We start from the raw sequence: 15,524 nt of genomic DNA on the forward strand, positions 1-15,524 counted from the left end.
ATATTTCAGGAAGGATGTGGACAAATTGGAGAGAGACCAGAGAAGAGCAACAAACATGATTAAAGGTCTAGAAAACATGACCTATGAGGGAAGACTGAAAAAATCAGATTTATTTAGTCTGGAAAAGAGAAGACAGGGGGGAGGGGGAGGATATAACAGTTTTCAAGTATGTAAAAGGTTGTTACAAGGAGGGAGAAAAATCTTTTTCCTTAACCTCTGAGGATAGGACAAGAAGCAATGGGCTTAAATTTTAGCAAGGGAGCTTTGGGTTGGACATTAGGAAAAACTTCCTAACTGTCAGGGTGGTTAAGCACTGGAATAAATTGCCTAGGGAGGTTGTGAAATTTCCATCATTGGAGATTTTTAAGAGCAGGTCAGACAAACACCTGTCAGGAATGGTCTAGAGAATACTTAGTTCTGTCATGAGTGCAGGACACTGGACTAGATGACTTCTCAAGGTCCTTTCCAGTCTTATGATTCAGCAATCAATGGCCAGCACTAGGCATAGGACTCAATACCAGTGCAACTAAGTAGAACTAGACAAGGACAAGCTGCGGTTTGCACCCTTCATTACTGACGTGGGGCTACTCCTGAGTGTACAGAGGCCTGAATATCTATCCAGTGATTTGAACATGTATAAAATCATATCAGTGCAAAATTGCTGCCTTTATAAGAGAATATAAGGGGTTGCCACATTTACTTTACCAACCTTTTCTAACTGGTAAGTGTTATATGAAAGGTAAGCTAAGTGCTGATTTTCTATTTTATTTATTTATTTTTAAATGCATGATAACAGACGACTCTAGAGAAGAAAACTACTGAAATGCCAGTCCTATGAACTTTTCTATACTGCTGTTCTTCAAATGAAGTTGACAAAAGGATAGTTCCCCCCCCCCCCACCAAGGCGTGTGTGTACTAAGGATTCACTTGCTGAACTTCTGTATTTCTATAAACAACTGTTTTGCTGTGGAGTTTAGATAGGTGGTTTAGTAATTTTTTTTCAGAGAGAGGGCAATTTCTACTGTTTGAACTGACAAAACAGATCCCTTGTCAATATATTTTTAAAATCTATATTCTAAATTTCTCAAGTGAAAGGTTTGGTGTTTTCTTTGATTTCCCTTTTCTAACGAGTATGTAACTTGCATATTAACTCCTGCCTACCATTCACAAAAAAAGCCTTACCAAAACAAGACACTCTACTGTACACTTCTCCCCCTAGGGAGAGGATGAGAGAACATGTATGACGGATGTTAGTCATGTGATTTAATGCATGACGGGAGGGTGTGCTATACTATGGTGATGTAAGAACTGATCCAGAATTGTATTCATTCATTTTGATGAAATAAGTCATTCCAGCCTGGTGCCCTTTAGAGGTTCAGCTGGCCTGAAGAAAAGCTCTGTGTAAGCTGAAAAGCTTGTCTTTTACCAACAGAAGTTGGTCCAATAAGTTATTGCCTCACCTTGTCTCTCTAACATATAAATTCACTGGTTTAGATTAAACTTTAGGTGTAAGTGGGATACTGTCAATTTAAAAAAATCCTGAATAAACCATTAATTTACCTCTGTTGCTAATACAATGGTAGATTAAAACTGACAACACTTATCACTAATCTTTTTCCTTGTTGCATTCCTTTCAGATGAGCCAGTAAACTGGCATGAAGTCTGTAGTTTACACAGCCACTTTCACTGTCAGGTTCTCCGAGTTGCATTGGCTGTTTAATATCCGTGCCCGCTGACTGGCACTAAAAGTAAGTGCATGGGAATGTCTCGTCTCCTGATCCGATTTTGTACATGCCTGCTTTAGGTAACAGGGTTATTTTTATCCCTTTCTTCCCCATCTTTAAAATGCCGCCCAGGAGCACAGCCGGGACTTGGTGAAACAGCCAGGACACGACACGGACTTTACCCTCTCCTGCCTCCTCCAGCTGAGAAATGCGGCCTGTGCCTCCGGCTGCGGCGAGCCGGGCACGGACGGACAATCGTTTACAGCGCCAGGAGTGGGGCCGCGGCCTTACCTCACCTCTCAAGTTCTGAGACTTAACAGGCGCCAACTACCCACCGCGACAGGTCGGGCCGGCGCGCGCGCTCTGCCGCTGCTTACCACGGTCCGCCTCAGCCTGGCCGCCGGCGCCGCTGCTGCTGCTGTCCAAGGCGCTGCAGCCGGCTCTGGACAGTGGCCCCAGCTCCGCAAAGCTCAGGCGTCGGGGGCGTGCGGCGTTGCCATAGCACCAGCCCCTCAAGGAGCCGCTGACGGTTCCTTTGTTGACAAACCTCGTTGCCCTTTGACCTCTGCGCCGCCGCCCCGTTGCTGCCTGGGATCGGTAGTTCCCCTCGGGCTCGGCCCGCAGTGAGTGAGCAGCGAGCGGACTACACTTGCCAGGGTGCTGGGGCGCAGTAGCAATGCGCAGGCGCCGCTTACCCAGCTGCTGGTTGTTTGTTGTTTTGTGAAGGCATCAGGAGCTAGCGGCGCGAGCCCGTGGCGCCCCCGTCCCACGTCCTTGGCTGGCTGCGGCGGGGGGCGCCGCGCCGGGCCCGATCACTCAGGTACGAGGGGCCGCTCGGTCGAGGTGGGCGGCAGGCGACTCCTTCCTTCCTCTTTTCGCTCGGGAAGCGCATCTCGGCTTGTCCGTCAGCCCATGGTGCGACTGCGCCACCCGCTCCCCACTTGGCTCCCTAGTGACAGCGCTCCTCGGGGGGCAGCCCCTGAGCTCCCTGCCCGGGAGAGCGCTGCGCACCCCCAGCCGCCTCCCCCTTCTCCTCGTTCGGGCCCGCTGTCGGGGGAAGGGCCCTTTCGAGAGGGAGCTGCGGGCAGGGGAGCAGATAACGGGCGGGGCGCTGGTTTCTGTGCGTCAGCGAGAAGGGCCCCAGGCTGCCTCTGGGTTAGGATATGCGGCCCGGGTTTGAGAATCGGGAGCAGACAGCGTGGCTCGAGGCAGCGGGTTAGTATTTAAACGTCCGTGCTGTACGTGGGAAGCGCGTGTTTGGGCAATACCCATGTAATGACACGATCACTTATGTAACTATTCTTGCTGCCCTTTGCTATGCTTTGTAAGGGTAAATGTCAGCTTTTGGGAAGGGGGGTTCAGGATGAAGACAGCTAAGCACCTCTGCTGTTGGCAAAGGGCAGGGCCATCAGAGGGAATCCCATGGTTTTACTACTCTGTGGTGGGTGCTGGGCACTCTTTCTGGAAAACAAATTTCCTCTGCCATGTCTGCCAAATAGTGCTGCTTTTACTTTAGCCTGTTTCATCGTGGTAACGTTTAAATAAGAAATGGAATAGCAGGCCCCCCACCCCCGTGGTGAATGGGTATATACGTGTTTGTAGCATTTTGTTGGGGATTGGTCCTGCTTTGAGCAGGGGGTTGGACTAGATGACCTCCTGAGATCCCTTCCAACCCTGATATTCTGTGATTTACGGCTGAGTGCAAGAGGATCTTGAATTGCTCACTATATTGGTCAGTAAAAGGCGACACTGTTTTATTACTTTAATATATCTTATGTAGTTCAGTCAAATGAGAAATTGGCTCTTAGATCTTGAATATTATGCATTATGATTTCCCAACTTCCATCTGTTTCATCATCTCCATACAGGCTTGTGACCAATGAAATGTATTAGATTTCATAAATGATGTGATAGTTTACACTGCTGAATGTTAAGTAAGTTGTTTTGGAACCATGCTACTTTATCTGTAGCCAAAACGTCATACTTATGAGAGAAAAAACAATAATATATTAGTAGAGCACAAAACCAAATATAGAGATTGTTTTTAGTAAAGCAGTGCAGGTGCACAGACAGAACAATGTGTTCACATCATGCCCTGGGAATTCAAACAACACTAGTATCACGGTACAGTAAGTAAATTAGCATTACAGAATTGTGAGTTGTCAGAAATCTTTTCATAGAAATATGTTGATCTGAGGAAGCAGAAAATAATTGCTATTATAATTGAAGACTGCTTAGTAGAAGTAATATAAATTTGCATGAAGATCCTGCAATAGCATATTTACCTTAATTATTTATTCTGAGACTTTTTTTTGTACATCAGAAATAGGATATTCCTGTAAAACAGAATCCTTAGTTTCCCTAGCTAAAAGTGGAATATAATTAGCTAAAAATAATTACTTTTCACTATTTAGTCATTCTTCTTTGTTAACATTCATTCAGGTCTTTCTGGTCTGACAGGTCTTGTTTCAAGATGGAAGAACTTTGCAGTTATACGTAGAATGGAATTATTATTATGCTGTTTTACGTTGGATATCGGTTTTATTCCAACACTCAAATTTTGGTGAATTGGACATATAGTATTTTACATTTCTGTTGTATTACCAGTAAGAGACAGAAACCAATAGTTATCAAAAATCTTTATTTTGCACCCTGAATATTTATTTCACTTTAATGGGAGCTGCACATTGTATACAGTGATGTGAATAAACTGTTTTAAAAAGAGACTGTCAAATTTGGTTACAGCAGTCAAGACACTGTCAAATTAAGAAAATAATATTTATATATTGAATAAAATGAATTTCCTTTTACTTGTATCTAAATACTCTAAGATTAAAACTAGAAGAATGTTATTTCTTTCACTCAGTTTTCCTTTTCCTTCATATCTCTACATGCACATACCCATTTCTTTTAATCCTGTGTTAGATTTCATGCCATTACAGGAGCTTTATCTCATGTGCACCCTATAATTACCTCAAATGGCACTGACTCCTGTGGAGTTCCCCACACAACTGTGCAGTTGTGGAGAATGCAGCCAATTGCATCATAACTTCTGCTATGGGGGATGGAGCAGAATATTTTTAAGCACATTCTTTCAAGACAGAAGAACCAAGACTCTGGAAGTAGACAAACTAATTTCTACTTAATTACTGCCAACAAAATAGTAAAAAGACAGAAGGAAAATGATAGCTTTGTCATTACTGTGAAAGGTTTGGAAAACCATTACAATAGATTACATTTCTAGATAACCTCAGTTTGTAGACTGGCTGCTAATATAAATAATAATTTTCAAAAAAAATCTTCCGTCCAATTTTTTCAAGATTATGCCCTGTGTATTTTAGTTATATTTTCATCATAAGAAGCTACATATTTTAAAGTAGTTGGTTTTACAAACAAGAGTAAAATTACAGTAGTTTCACTGTTGATACCTTGGATATTGGGGTCTGATCCAAAGCCCATTGAAGTCGGTAAGAAGATGCCAGTTGATTTTATAGGGCTATAGGGGAGATTCTCCAAAGCTCACTAAATTGTAAGCTCTTTCAGGCAGGAACTGTTGTTTAATATGTTTCCTTCACTGCCTATCACAGTGGAGTACCAACCTAGTTGAGGTCTCTAGATAGTATCATAATATAAATGTCAAATAACAGTAGTAGTAATAGCTGAATGAAAGACTTGGACAGCTTTCTTAGAAGTTTGTAATATAGTATTGGTAAAACATACCGCGTTATTTCTGTTTCTGTTATTATAGGGATGTCATCTTAAAAATAACACTGAAATTTATCTATTGTTATAACACCTCAGATTACTGTAAAATAACCAAAATTAAAAAAAAAAAGATTTTTCAGTCTGTGTACTTTGTGCATTTTGTAGCAATTGGTGTATAGTCTTCTTCAGTCTTTCCCCTGTTCACATGAGTCTTTTACTGGAGGGGAAATACACAATTTTTAAAATAAGAAAATGTAATTTTGAAACCACAGGAGGACTGGGAGGGTCAGCAGCTATAGAAACTTAAACTGCTTTTAATTTTTTTTTTTTTTTAAATTTACTAGATTTCAAGTTGACTGTGTCCCTTTAAGTCAGTGGTTCTCAAACTTTTGTACTGGTGACCCCTTTCATATGGCAAGCCTCTGAGTGTGACCCTTATTACAAATTAAAACCGCTTTCTTATATATTTAACACCATTATAAATGCTGGAGGCAAAGCGGGGTTTGGCGTGGAGGCTGACAGCTTGCAACCCCCCATGTAATAACTTTGGCATCCTCTGAGGGGTCCCAACCCCCAGTTTGAGAACTCCTGCTTTAAGTCTTTTAGTATCAAACAGGTCGTGAATGGTAATGGCTGGACAGCTGGGTGTTGAACTTCTCCAGTCTCTCTGGTTTTGTACATTAATACCTTTAAAAGATCTCTTTGAGCAGGTATTTCATGGATGATGATAATAAAACTGCACTAGATTATTTATATGAGCTACTTAGCATTAGGCTGTATTTATGGAAGTTAATACTTTTTTTGAAAAAAAAAATTAGCAAATACTGTAAACAAGAACACAGTGGCCTTGCTTCTCACGTTCTAAAATGTGATTAATAGCTTTATGCCTCTTATCTGTAATCTAGAAGGGCACATTTAAAATAGAGAGCAAATAAATTGCTATAAAATGTAGTACGTTCAGTTGGTCCTGTAACTCCTCCATAAAACTGGCTCTCTGGAATCCACACAGAATTTGGTGTGAGTGTAGGGAAGCTCCCCTCTCCCTTCAAAAAATGTCCTACACAAAGTGTCAGTTTCCTGGAAAATCTGTGAAGTCAAACACATGTATTTCCTTGCTGCTTTGCCATGATATGGGGAATGATTTAGCACACAATTCCTTGATAGTGAAACTTTGAATCAAAGATAATATATGTAAATTTTACTATAGAAACTTGATTGCAAGAGGCAGTGCAACCCTAATCATTCATAATTTTGCTGAATACATTTTTGTCCAATTTTTAAAAACATAAGAAAACATCTAACTTTTGCATGGGAAATGCAAGAAAAACATAAAATATAAAGTTGAATGCAGTGTAGTGTATAACATATGGCTCTTTTCTGGAGTCTTCTGAAGCACATTGTGTGCAGATCTTTTGAGGATTTTTTGTAATTGAAAGAAGTGATATTTCATACAGATGATTTAAGACCTGATACATAGCATACTTTGGGCACTACATAAATAATATTTCAGAAAATGAGATATTTTCAGAAGTCTAACCACATTGTAGCTGTAACACTATTCTCTCCTCCTCCTTTCCCTGACAGCTTGGCATGTAGGTCTGATGACTATTTGAGAAGGAAATGGATTATTTTATGTAATGTAGGCATTACAATTAAAATTTGTAACCTTTCATTTAAGAATTTTTTAGAAAGCTTTAAATTATTGCTCAAGTGAATTTTATTTGGTCTAGTCCGAAGGAAGACTTCTTAATCCTATTCTTTGGCGCTGATAGGCTTGAATATGTCAGATAGGTGGAGCTAGCCTCTTCCTAAACCAGAGCCCCAGGCTGAACAGTCTTTCAGGGCTAGAACAAACTTTATGTTCTGAGCAGCTCTTTTCCTATCCAGGCTCCAAGGCCAGTTTTAGTCCCAAGCTGAGCAGGCCTCTGTCTAAGCGAAAGACCCAGGCTAAACGGACTATGAAAGTTTGGACAAGTTTTAAAACTCCTTAATCCTGCTCCCACTTAACTACAGCTAGTCAGCAATTGCTTTGAAACAAACCACTCCCTTACACACTTTTCTCATGACAACAACTTTTTTCAGGCCAACTTTGAACATGAGATGCTCTGTTCTTTATCCTAGTTCTCAAGACTAGATCTTCTTACTCATCTAACTAGTGTCCAGTTTTAATGTTATTTTTTCGGTCAGTTTAGAAACTGAGTCCTAAGTGCTATCTTTCAGAAAAGGTTGAACTGTACTATATAGCAGATGAAAGAACTTAAACTACATTACCATTTTCTACCCACATATACTTCTTTTCATGTTTTCATTCCCCTCATTTGCTTCTTGGTCTAAAATAATAAAATAAGTACTTTAAACAGTATCTTTTTCATTTCCAACTTTTCTTTCATCTGAGTTTACATTCGTATCAGCAGTCTGCTTGTACCCTAAAATTCTGAGAGGTATCTTAATCCAAATTCTCAGTGTCTATGTTGGTTTTCTAACTCAAGTACTAGAAAAGCTAAAATCATGCTTCTGTTTTTAAAGTTAGTGGAATTATCATTTTTAATACAGATTTCTGAATAGTGTCCATCAACTCAGATGAGGTCATATTTTATCCGTGCATGGATTAGCAATATAAAGTTTATTTGCAAATAAATAAAGTTGTACATATGCAAGTGGTACTTGAAATATTTTAAAATAATGTGAAGTTATTAGCAATTTTATTTTAAAACGCTGTATTAAAGAGCAATCTATTCTCCACTACCTTTTGGCTGGGGCTAGCATCTGAAGGGTGAGGTGGGTCATACTATTTAGAAATATATTAAAGATCTACTTTAAATGAAGTTGGTAAGGAAGAATAATGTTGTTTTTACTTTACTTTAAATGAGATTATTGGCAAAGGAACAACAATTCTATTTAGAGACAGTTGGTAACATTACTTTAAATGAGATTATTGGCAAAGGAACAACAATTCTATTTAGAGACAATAATTCCAGGACAGAAAACATTAAGGAGTTATGGTTATATTTAGCTTCTATTAGGTTCATAATGTTTTCTTTCTCTTTAAGTAATAGTTTTCTCAAGCCACGTACTTAGCTTGGAAATTTAACAGTAAAGTTATAACTTGCAACAAACATTACATGGTATGGAAATGCACAATTTAGGGGGAACCAAACAGCCTTAACTCTACTCCCACTGTCCTCCTTTACTATCTAAATGATGAAAGGAGGTGCTTTTTTTATTAATTAGTTAGTGAACATGATTTGAAACTCTCCCATTAACACCTGATGTAGACACAATTTAACACCTTTAAGATTGTGTTCTCTGTTCCAGTCATAACCTAGATTCCCACTCCAGATTACAACACCCATAACACAATATTGTAGGTGTTACACACTGTGTATACATCAGATGCTAATGGAGTGTTTCAAATCATGCTAGATAACTAATTTGTAAAACACATTTTTTTCTTACATTGTGTGTAGGATGGGTAACAAAGTTTAAAACTTAGGCTAATACGTGTTGGAGAAATGTTTCAAGCTAAGTGCGTTAGTTTCCTTAAAATACATGTAGAAAGTACAGAATTTTTTTATTGATTTCCTCATTCTGCTTCCTTTGATAGAAACAGAATATATATGACTTCTTGCCAGGATAACTCCTCTTAAATTGGCACTAGTATGGGGGTGCATAGGCGCCGACTCCATGCTCTGCACCCACCAGGAACCAAGCTCCCGTCACCCCCCAGCCCATCTCTTCCTTCTCCTCCCCCACCCCTGAGTGCGCTGCGTCCCCACTGCTCTGCCTACTTCCCAAGCGTTTCCCACCCAGCTGCCGCCAAACAGCTGTTTGGCAGCCTTAGCACACTCCGGGAGGGAGGAGGAGGAGCGGAAATGTGGCGCGCTCAGGGGAGGAGATGGGGAAGAGGTGGGGCCGGAGTGGGGATTTGGGGAAGGAGTTGGAATAGGGGCAGGGAGGAGGCAGAGTTGGGGTGGGGACTTTGGGGAAGGGGTTGAAATGGGGGCGGAGAAGGGGTGAGTGGGGGCGGGGCCTCATGGAATGGGTAGATTGGGGGCGGGGCCGGGGGCAGAGTGGGGGTCAAACACCCATGGGAAAGAGGGGAAGTCAGCGCCTATGTCGGGGTGTGGTAAACCAAAAACATACACCACCATTTAAGCTAGATTCTAATATGGCTTGAGACACAGACCGACTACAACTAGCACACAGTTTGATTGAACTCATCTTACCTTACTACATAATTATTTTCCTATATAGTCTGTATTTCCCTTTCCCAATCTATTTACTCTTTTTACATGAAAACAGGAGCTTTTATTCCTTGTTTTGTTCTGCTTCCTTGGTCACTTGTACCTCACTTGAAGTCCTAATCCTTTGACATCACGATTGGTTGCTGTGGTGATGATTATAATGTCTCAGACAGGGTTATGGCTTGTGATACAGGGTTACCCAATCCCAGAGCTTTCATCATAAAAATACATGCACTCCCTGAAAAAATTGCAGTTTGTTTATTTTAACAAAACAACAGGGTAAGAATGGGGAAAAATAATGCACAAACCATATGTTAGAACTCTCTTCCTCTTTCTTCCCCCCCACCCCTCAAGTAGACCTTGGATATGCTCAGTTCATCCTTTATCAGCATCTTCTGCTAATGTCTTCTTTTTTACTCAGACAAGGACTTCTCTTAAAGGGTAAGAGTTCACTTATATTTCCTCTCCACAAAATCACTAGAAAAAAAGAAATAAAATAAAACAGATGTACACTGGACAGACAGGCGGTCACATACAAATTTCAAGACCTTATTACGAAACATGGAGACCCTAGAGCTTCATTACAAAACGTCTGTAAGAATTTAACGTGGTCAAAACAATGTAATTGTCCCTAACCTTGGCCCGAGCCAGGGCTGACCTGTTTTTGCTGAAATTTTCCCAAAAATTCAGTGAGAGGCAGACACTTGGCATAGAAATGTTAGTTCTTATGGTTAAAGTTTGGCAAAGTTACAAACCATTGAAAACAGGGTCTTATAGTTATAAATGTTGGGTAACTTTAATTGTAGGTGTTGCTACCTGTAATACACCTGAACATGCAATATATACACACACAGAGAGTTGAGTACTGGACACATGCATACTTTTGCATGCTGAATAATATAAATAAGTAGAGCTCTTAATAGAATGATTTTAAAAATCTTAGTAGTCTTCTAAATGCATTATTGGGGGTTTTTATTTTTTAACATGATGCACATTTATGTAGCATGCAAAAGTATCCATTTGCTGAATACCTTCAACAGTAAGTGAAAAAAGAAAAAGAGTACTTGTGGCACCCTGGAGACTAACAAATTTATTTGAGCATAAGCTTTTGTGAGCTACAGCTCACTTCATCGGATGCATTCAGAGGAAAATACAGTGGGGAGATTTATATACACAGAGAACATGAAACAATGGGTGTTACCATGCACACTGTAATGAGAGTGATCACTTAAGGTGAGCTATTACCAGCAGGAGAGCAGGAGAGGGGCGGGGGGGGGGAACCTTTTGTAGTGATAATCAAGGTGGGCCATTTCCAGCAGTTGACAAGAACGTCTGAGGAACGATGAGGGGTGGGGGAGGGATAGTTTTACTTTGTGTAATGACCCATCCACTCCCAGTCTTTATTCAAGCCTAAGTTAATTGTATAAAACTCGTACAGATACAGACAGACAGACATCTTCCTTTCCAAATGCAAACAGATGGACATCATACCAAAAGGACTGAAGGTAAAAAATCTATTACAATCTACATACCACACACACTATGCTGACAGCTTGTGCCACACGCTCTCAAAGAAACTGCAGAACCACCTGATTAACATCCTCTACAGCAAACAGGGAAAGATTAAGAATGAGTTCTCAAAACTGGATACTCTCATGAAAGAACAACCTTCCACACTAACTTCATCATGGCTGGACTTTACAAATACTAGACAAACGATTTACAACACATACTTTGCTTCTCTACAAAAGAAAAAGGACACTAAACTATCTAAACTATTACATGCCACAAGGTGCCACAACAATGGTTCCCTTAACCCACCCAGCTATATTGTTAATATATCCAACTATACTCTTAGCCCAGCAGAAGAATCTGTCCTATCTCGGGGCCTCTCCTGCCCCTCCACTCCCACGAACATGATACACTACAGTTCTGTGGTGACCTAGAATCCTATTTTTGACGTCTCCGACTCAAGGAATATTTCCAACACACCTCTGAACAACATAATAACCCACAGAGACCTTCCTACCAAGACTACAAAAAGAAGGATTCTGGACGCCTCCTGAAGGTCGAAACAACAGACTAGACTTCTACATAGAGTGCTTCTGCCGACGTGCACGGCCTGAAATTATGGAAAAGCAGCATCACTTGCCCCATAACTTCAGCTGTGCAGAACACAATGCCATCCACAGCCTCAGAAACAACTCTGACACCATAATCAAAAAGGCTGACAAAGAAGGTGCTGTCGTCATCATGAATAGGTCGGAATATGAACAAGAGGCTGCTAGGCAGCTCTCCAACACCACTTTCTACAAGCCATTACCCTCTGATCCCACGGAGGGTTACCAAAAGAAACTACACCGTTTGCTCAAGAAACTCCCTGAAAAAGCACAAGAACAAATCCGCACAGATACACCCCTGGAACCCCGACCTGGGGTATTCTATCTGCTACCCAAGATCCATAAACCTGGAAATCCTGGACATCCTGGACATCCCATCATCTCAGGCATTGGCCCCCTGACAGCAGGATTGTCTGGCTATCCAAGACTCCCTCCTCAGGCCCTACGCTACCAGCACTCCCAGCTATCTTCGAGACACCACCGACTTCCTGAGGAAACTACAATCCATCGATGATCTTCCTGAAAACACCGTGCTGGCCACTATAGATGTAGAAGCCCTCTACACCAACCTTCCACACAAAGATGGACTACAAGCCGTCAGGAACAGTATCCCGATAATGTCATAGCAAACCTGGTGGCTGAACTTTGTGACTTTGTCCTCACCCATAAGTATTTCACATTTGGGGACAATGTATACCTTCAAATCAGCGGCACAGCTATGGGTACCCGTATGGCCCCACAGTATGCCAACATTTTTATGGCTGACTTAGAACAACGCTTCCTCAGCTCTCGTCCCCTAATGCCCCTACTCTACTTGCGCTATACTGATGACAACTTCATCATCTGGACCCATGGAAAAGAAGCCCTTGAGGAATTCCACCATGATTTCAACAGTTTCCATCCTACCATCCACCTCAGCCTGGACCAGTCCACACAAGAGATCCACTTCCTGGACACTATGGTGCTAATAAGCAATGGTCACCTAAACACCACCCTATACCAACCCCTCAGACAGAGACAAACACCTACAAGATCTCTATCAAGCATTCTTACAACTACAATAGCCACCTGCTGAAGTGAAGAAACAGATTGACAGAGCCAGAAGAGTACCCAGAAGTCACCTACTACAGGACAGGCCCAACAAAGAAAATAACAGAACGCCACTAGCCATCACCTTCAGCCCCCAACTAAAACCTCTCCAGTGCATCATCAAGGATCTACAACCTATCCTGAAGGACAGCCCATCACTCTCACAGTTCTTGGAAGACAGGCCAGTCCTTGCTTACAGACAGCCCCCCAACCTGAAGCTAATACTCACGAGCAACCACACACTACACAACAGAACCACTAGCCCAGGAACCTGTCTTTGCAACAAAGCCCGTTGCCAACTGTGTCCACATATCTATTCAGGGGTACCATCATAGGGCCTAATCACATCAGCCACACTATCAGAGGCTCGTTCACCGGCACATCTACCAATGTGATATATGCCATCATGTGCCAGCAATGCCCCTCTGCCATGTACATTGGTCAAACTGGACAGTCTCTACATAAAAGAATAAATGGACACAAATCAGACATCAAGAATTATGACATTCAAAAACCAGTTGGAGAACACTTCAAACTCTTTGGTCACTCGATTACAGACCTAAAAGTGGCAATTCTTCAACAAAAAAACCTTCAAAAACAGAGTTCAAGGAGAGACTGCGGAATTGGAATTAATTTGCAAACTATATACAATTAACTTAGGCTTGAATAGAAACTGGGAGTGGATGGGTCATTACACAAAGTAAAACTATTTCCCCATGTTTATTCCCCCACTCCCCCCCGCCACCGTTCCTCAGATGTTCTTGTCAACTGCTGGAAATGGCCCACCTTGATTATCACTACAAAAGGTCCCCCCACCCCACCTCACCCCCCCGCCATCCCCCTCTCCCTCGCTCTCCTGCTGGTAATAGCTCACCGTAAGTGATCACTCTCGTTACAGTGTGTATGGTAACATCCATTGTTTCATATTCTCTCTGTATATAAATCTCGCCACTGTATTTTCCACTGAATGCGTCCGATGAAGTGAGCTGTAGCTCACAAAAGCTTGTACTCAGATAAACTTGTTAGTCTCTAAGGTGCCACAAGTACTCCTTTTCTTTTTGCGAATACAGACTAACACGGCTGCTACTCTGAAACCAGTAAGTGGAAAGTGTTGCTGTATTTTGGAAACAGCAATAGTGTAAGGTTGTAACTTGATCCATTTTTTTTATTAGTAGCAAATATACTAGTACAGTTGATTACCCAGGGCCACAATTTGAACTGCATTTACTTCCTTTATTACATCTATTGGAACACAACTTCAAATTGTTTACTTAACTTAGCTCACGAAAGCTCATGCTCAAATAAATTGGTTAGTCTCTAAGGTGCCACAAGTACTCCTTTTCTTTTTGCGAATACAGACTAACACGGCTGTTACTCTGAAACCTTCCTTTAATATGTTAATGTGACCTGAGGCATACATCAGGGAGAGAAGACTAGCAGTTCTTCCTGTGCTAACTTCCTGTTTTTGTCTTTCTCTTTTTTTAATATTCGCAGAACTTGTGTCAAGTTTAAGTATATTATCTATGACCTCAGATTTACATATGGTTTCTGGATATTTTTGTTAAACTTGTTCTTGCAGTAATGTGCATTCAGTCGCTTCTGTTGATAAAGCAGTTTATATTGCAGTGGTATAAGTAGCTTGGTGTTTGTGTGTTGTGGATATGTTTTAGTTTTAATTTGATGAATATTTAAATGATTTATTGTGTAGGGTTTCAGTATGTACATCTGATTGCATTCTTACACTATTCCTGTGTAAAGATTTTTGTTCTTTTAGATATCTTTTTTTTAATTGCTATAATATTTTACTAGTTTTGACAATCATTGTAAATATGCATAGTTTGCAGAATCTGTTCATTTAGCAATCTACATTATTTTAGTTTAGTTTGAGAATAATATAAAAAAGGATTTGACCAATTTATGGTATTTAAAAAGTTTGCTACTTTGAAGTTAGATTTAGAAGACATAGTTAACTGTGATACTGGCAAAGTCGTTTGATTAAAAAAGGGATCTCTGGCTTTTTGCTTGTTACCACTTGCAATCTAACCGAGGAAAACAAATAGTGGCAGAATAGTTAGTGTGTGGCTCTTTTGGTCTGTATGAAATGAGTTGTTTCAGTTTGCTTTGAAATTGTTGGGTATCTATTCACAGTTGGTTATTGGAACCATTGTTGGCAGTCCCAGCAGGGAAATCAAATGTTTAATGGTTTTTGGAGACTGAGGGCTTGTCTACACTGCAAAGTTTTGTTGCCCAAAACTACCTTTTGGTGACAAAACAGCAAGAGCATACACACTACAATGGGACTTTTGTCACAAAAAAACTGCTCACCCCTACAAGAGACTTTTGTCTTTTCTTCTCCCTTTATTGTCGACAAAGAGCCAGTGTAGACACTGCTGATTGTTTTGTCGAGGGAACTGGGTTCTGCCAATATCCTGCAATGCCTGTGCTGATTGCTCTGCTCAAAAGTGTTTTGATCTCTGCTGCCCTGCAGGCATGCACCCCTCCCCTTTCAAAGCTCTGGGAAGTATCCGTGTACTGTTCTGTTTGGTAAACAAACAAAGAGGGAAGCACTGGCATGCTCCTGTTCTGCCCTGCACTAGGAACGCAGCAGCAGGCAGACTGCTGCTGTAGAGGGAGGGGGACAG

At 41.1% G+C, this 15,524-nt stretch overlaps 1 protein-coding gene across 2 annotated transcripts in view; it reads left to right on the forward strand.

Moving 5' to 3' along the window:
• The first annotated feature begins 2,349 nt into the window (after positions 1–2,349).
• The window catches only part of CCPG1 (cell cycle progression 1), a 65,975-nt gene continuing 52,800 nt past the window's right edge, over positions 2,350–15,524 (forward strand). Inside the window, exon 1 of one of the 2 annotated variants that reach the window (XM_073303804.1) lies at positions 2,350–2,544. Coding sequence is in view for 1 of the 2 variants with exons in the window: in XM_073303799.1 (XP_073159900.1) it covers positions 2,888–2,939 (52 nt within the window). In the remaining variant the exon portion in view is untranslated. Of the gene's footprint in view, positions 2,545–2,807; positions 2,940–15,524 lie in introns of those variants that run through there. The other variant, XM_073303799.1, reaches the window with a different exon arrangement.

The sequence above is a fragment of the Lepidochelys kempii genome, chromosome 10, assembly GCF_965140265.1.
Source record: "Lepidochelys kempii isolate rLepKem1 chromosome 10, rLepKem1.hap2, whole genome shotgun sequence".
Lineage (NCBI taxonomy): Eukaryota > Metazoa > Chordata > Testudines > Cheloniidae > Lepidochelys > Lepidochelys kempii.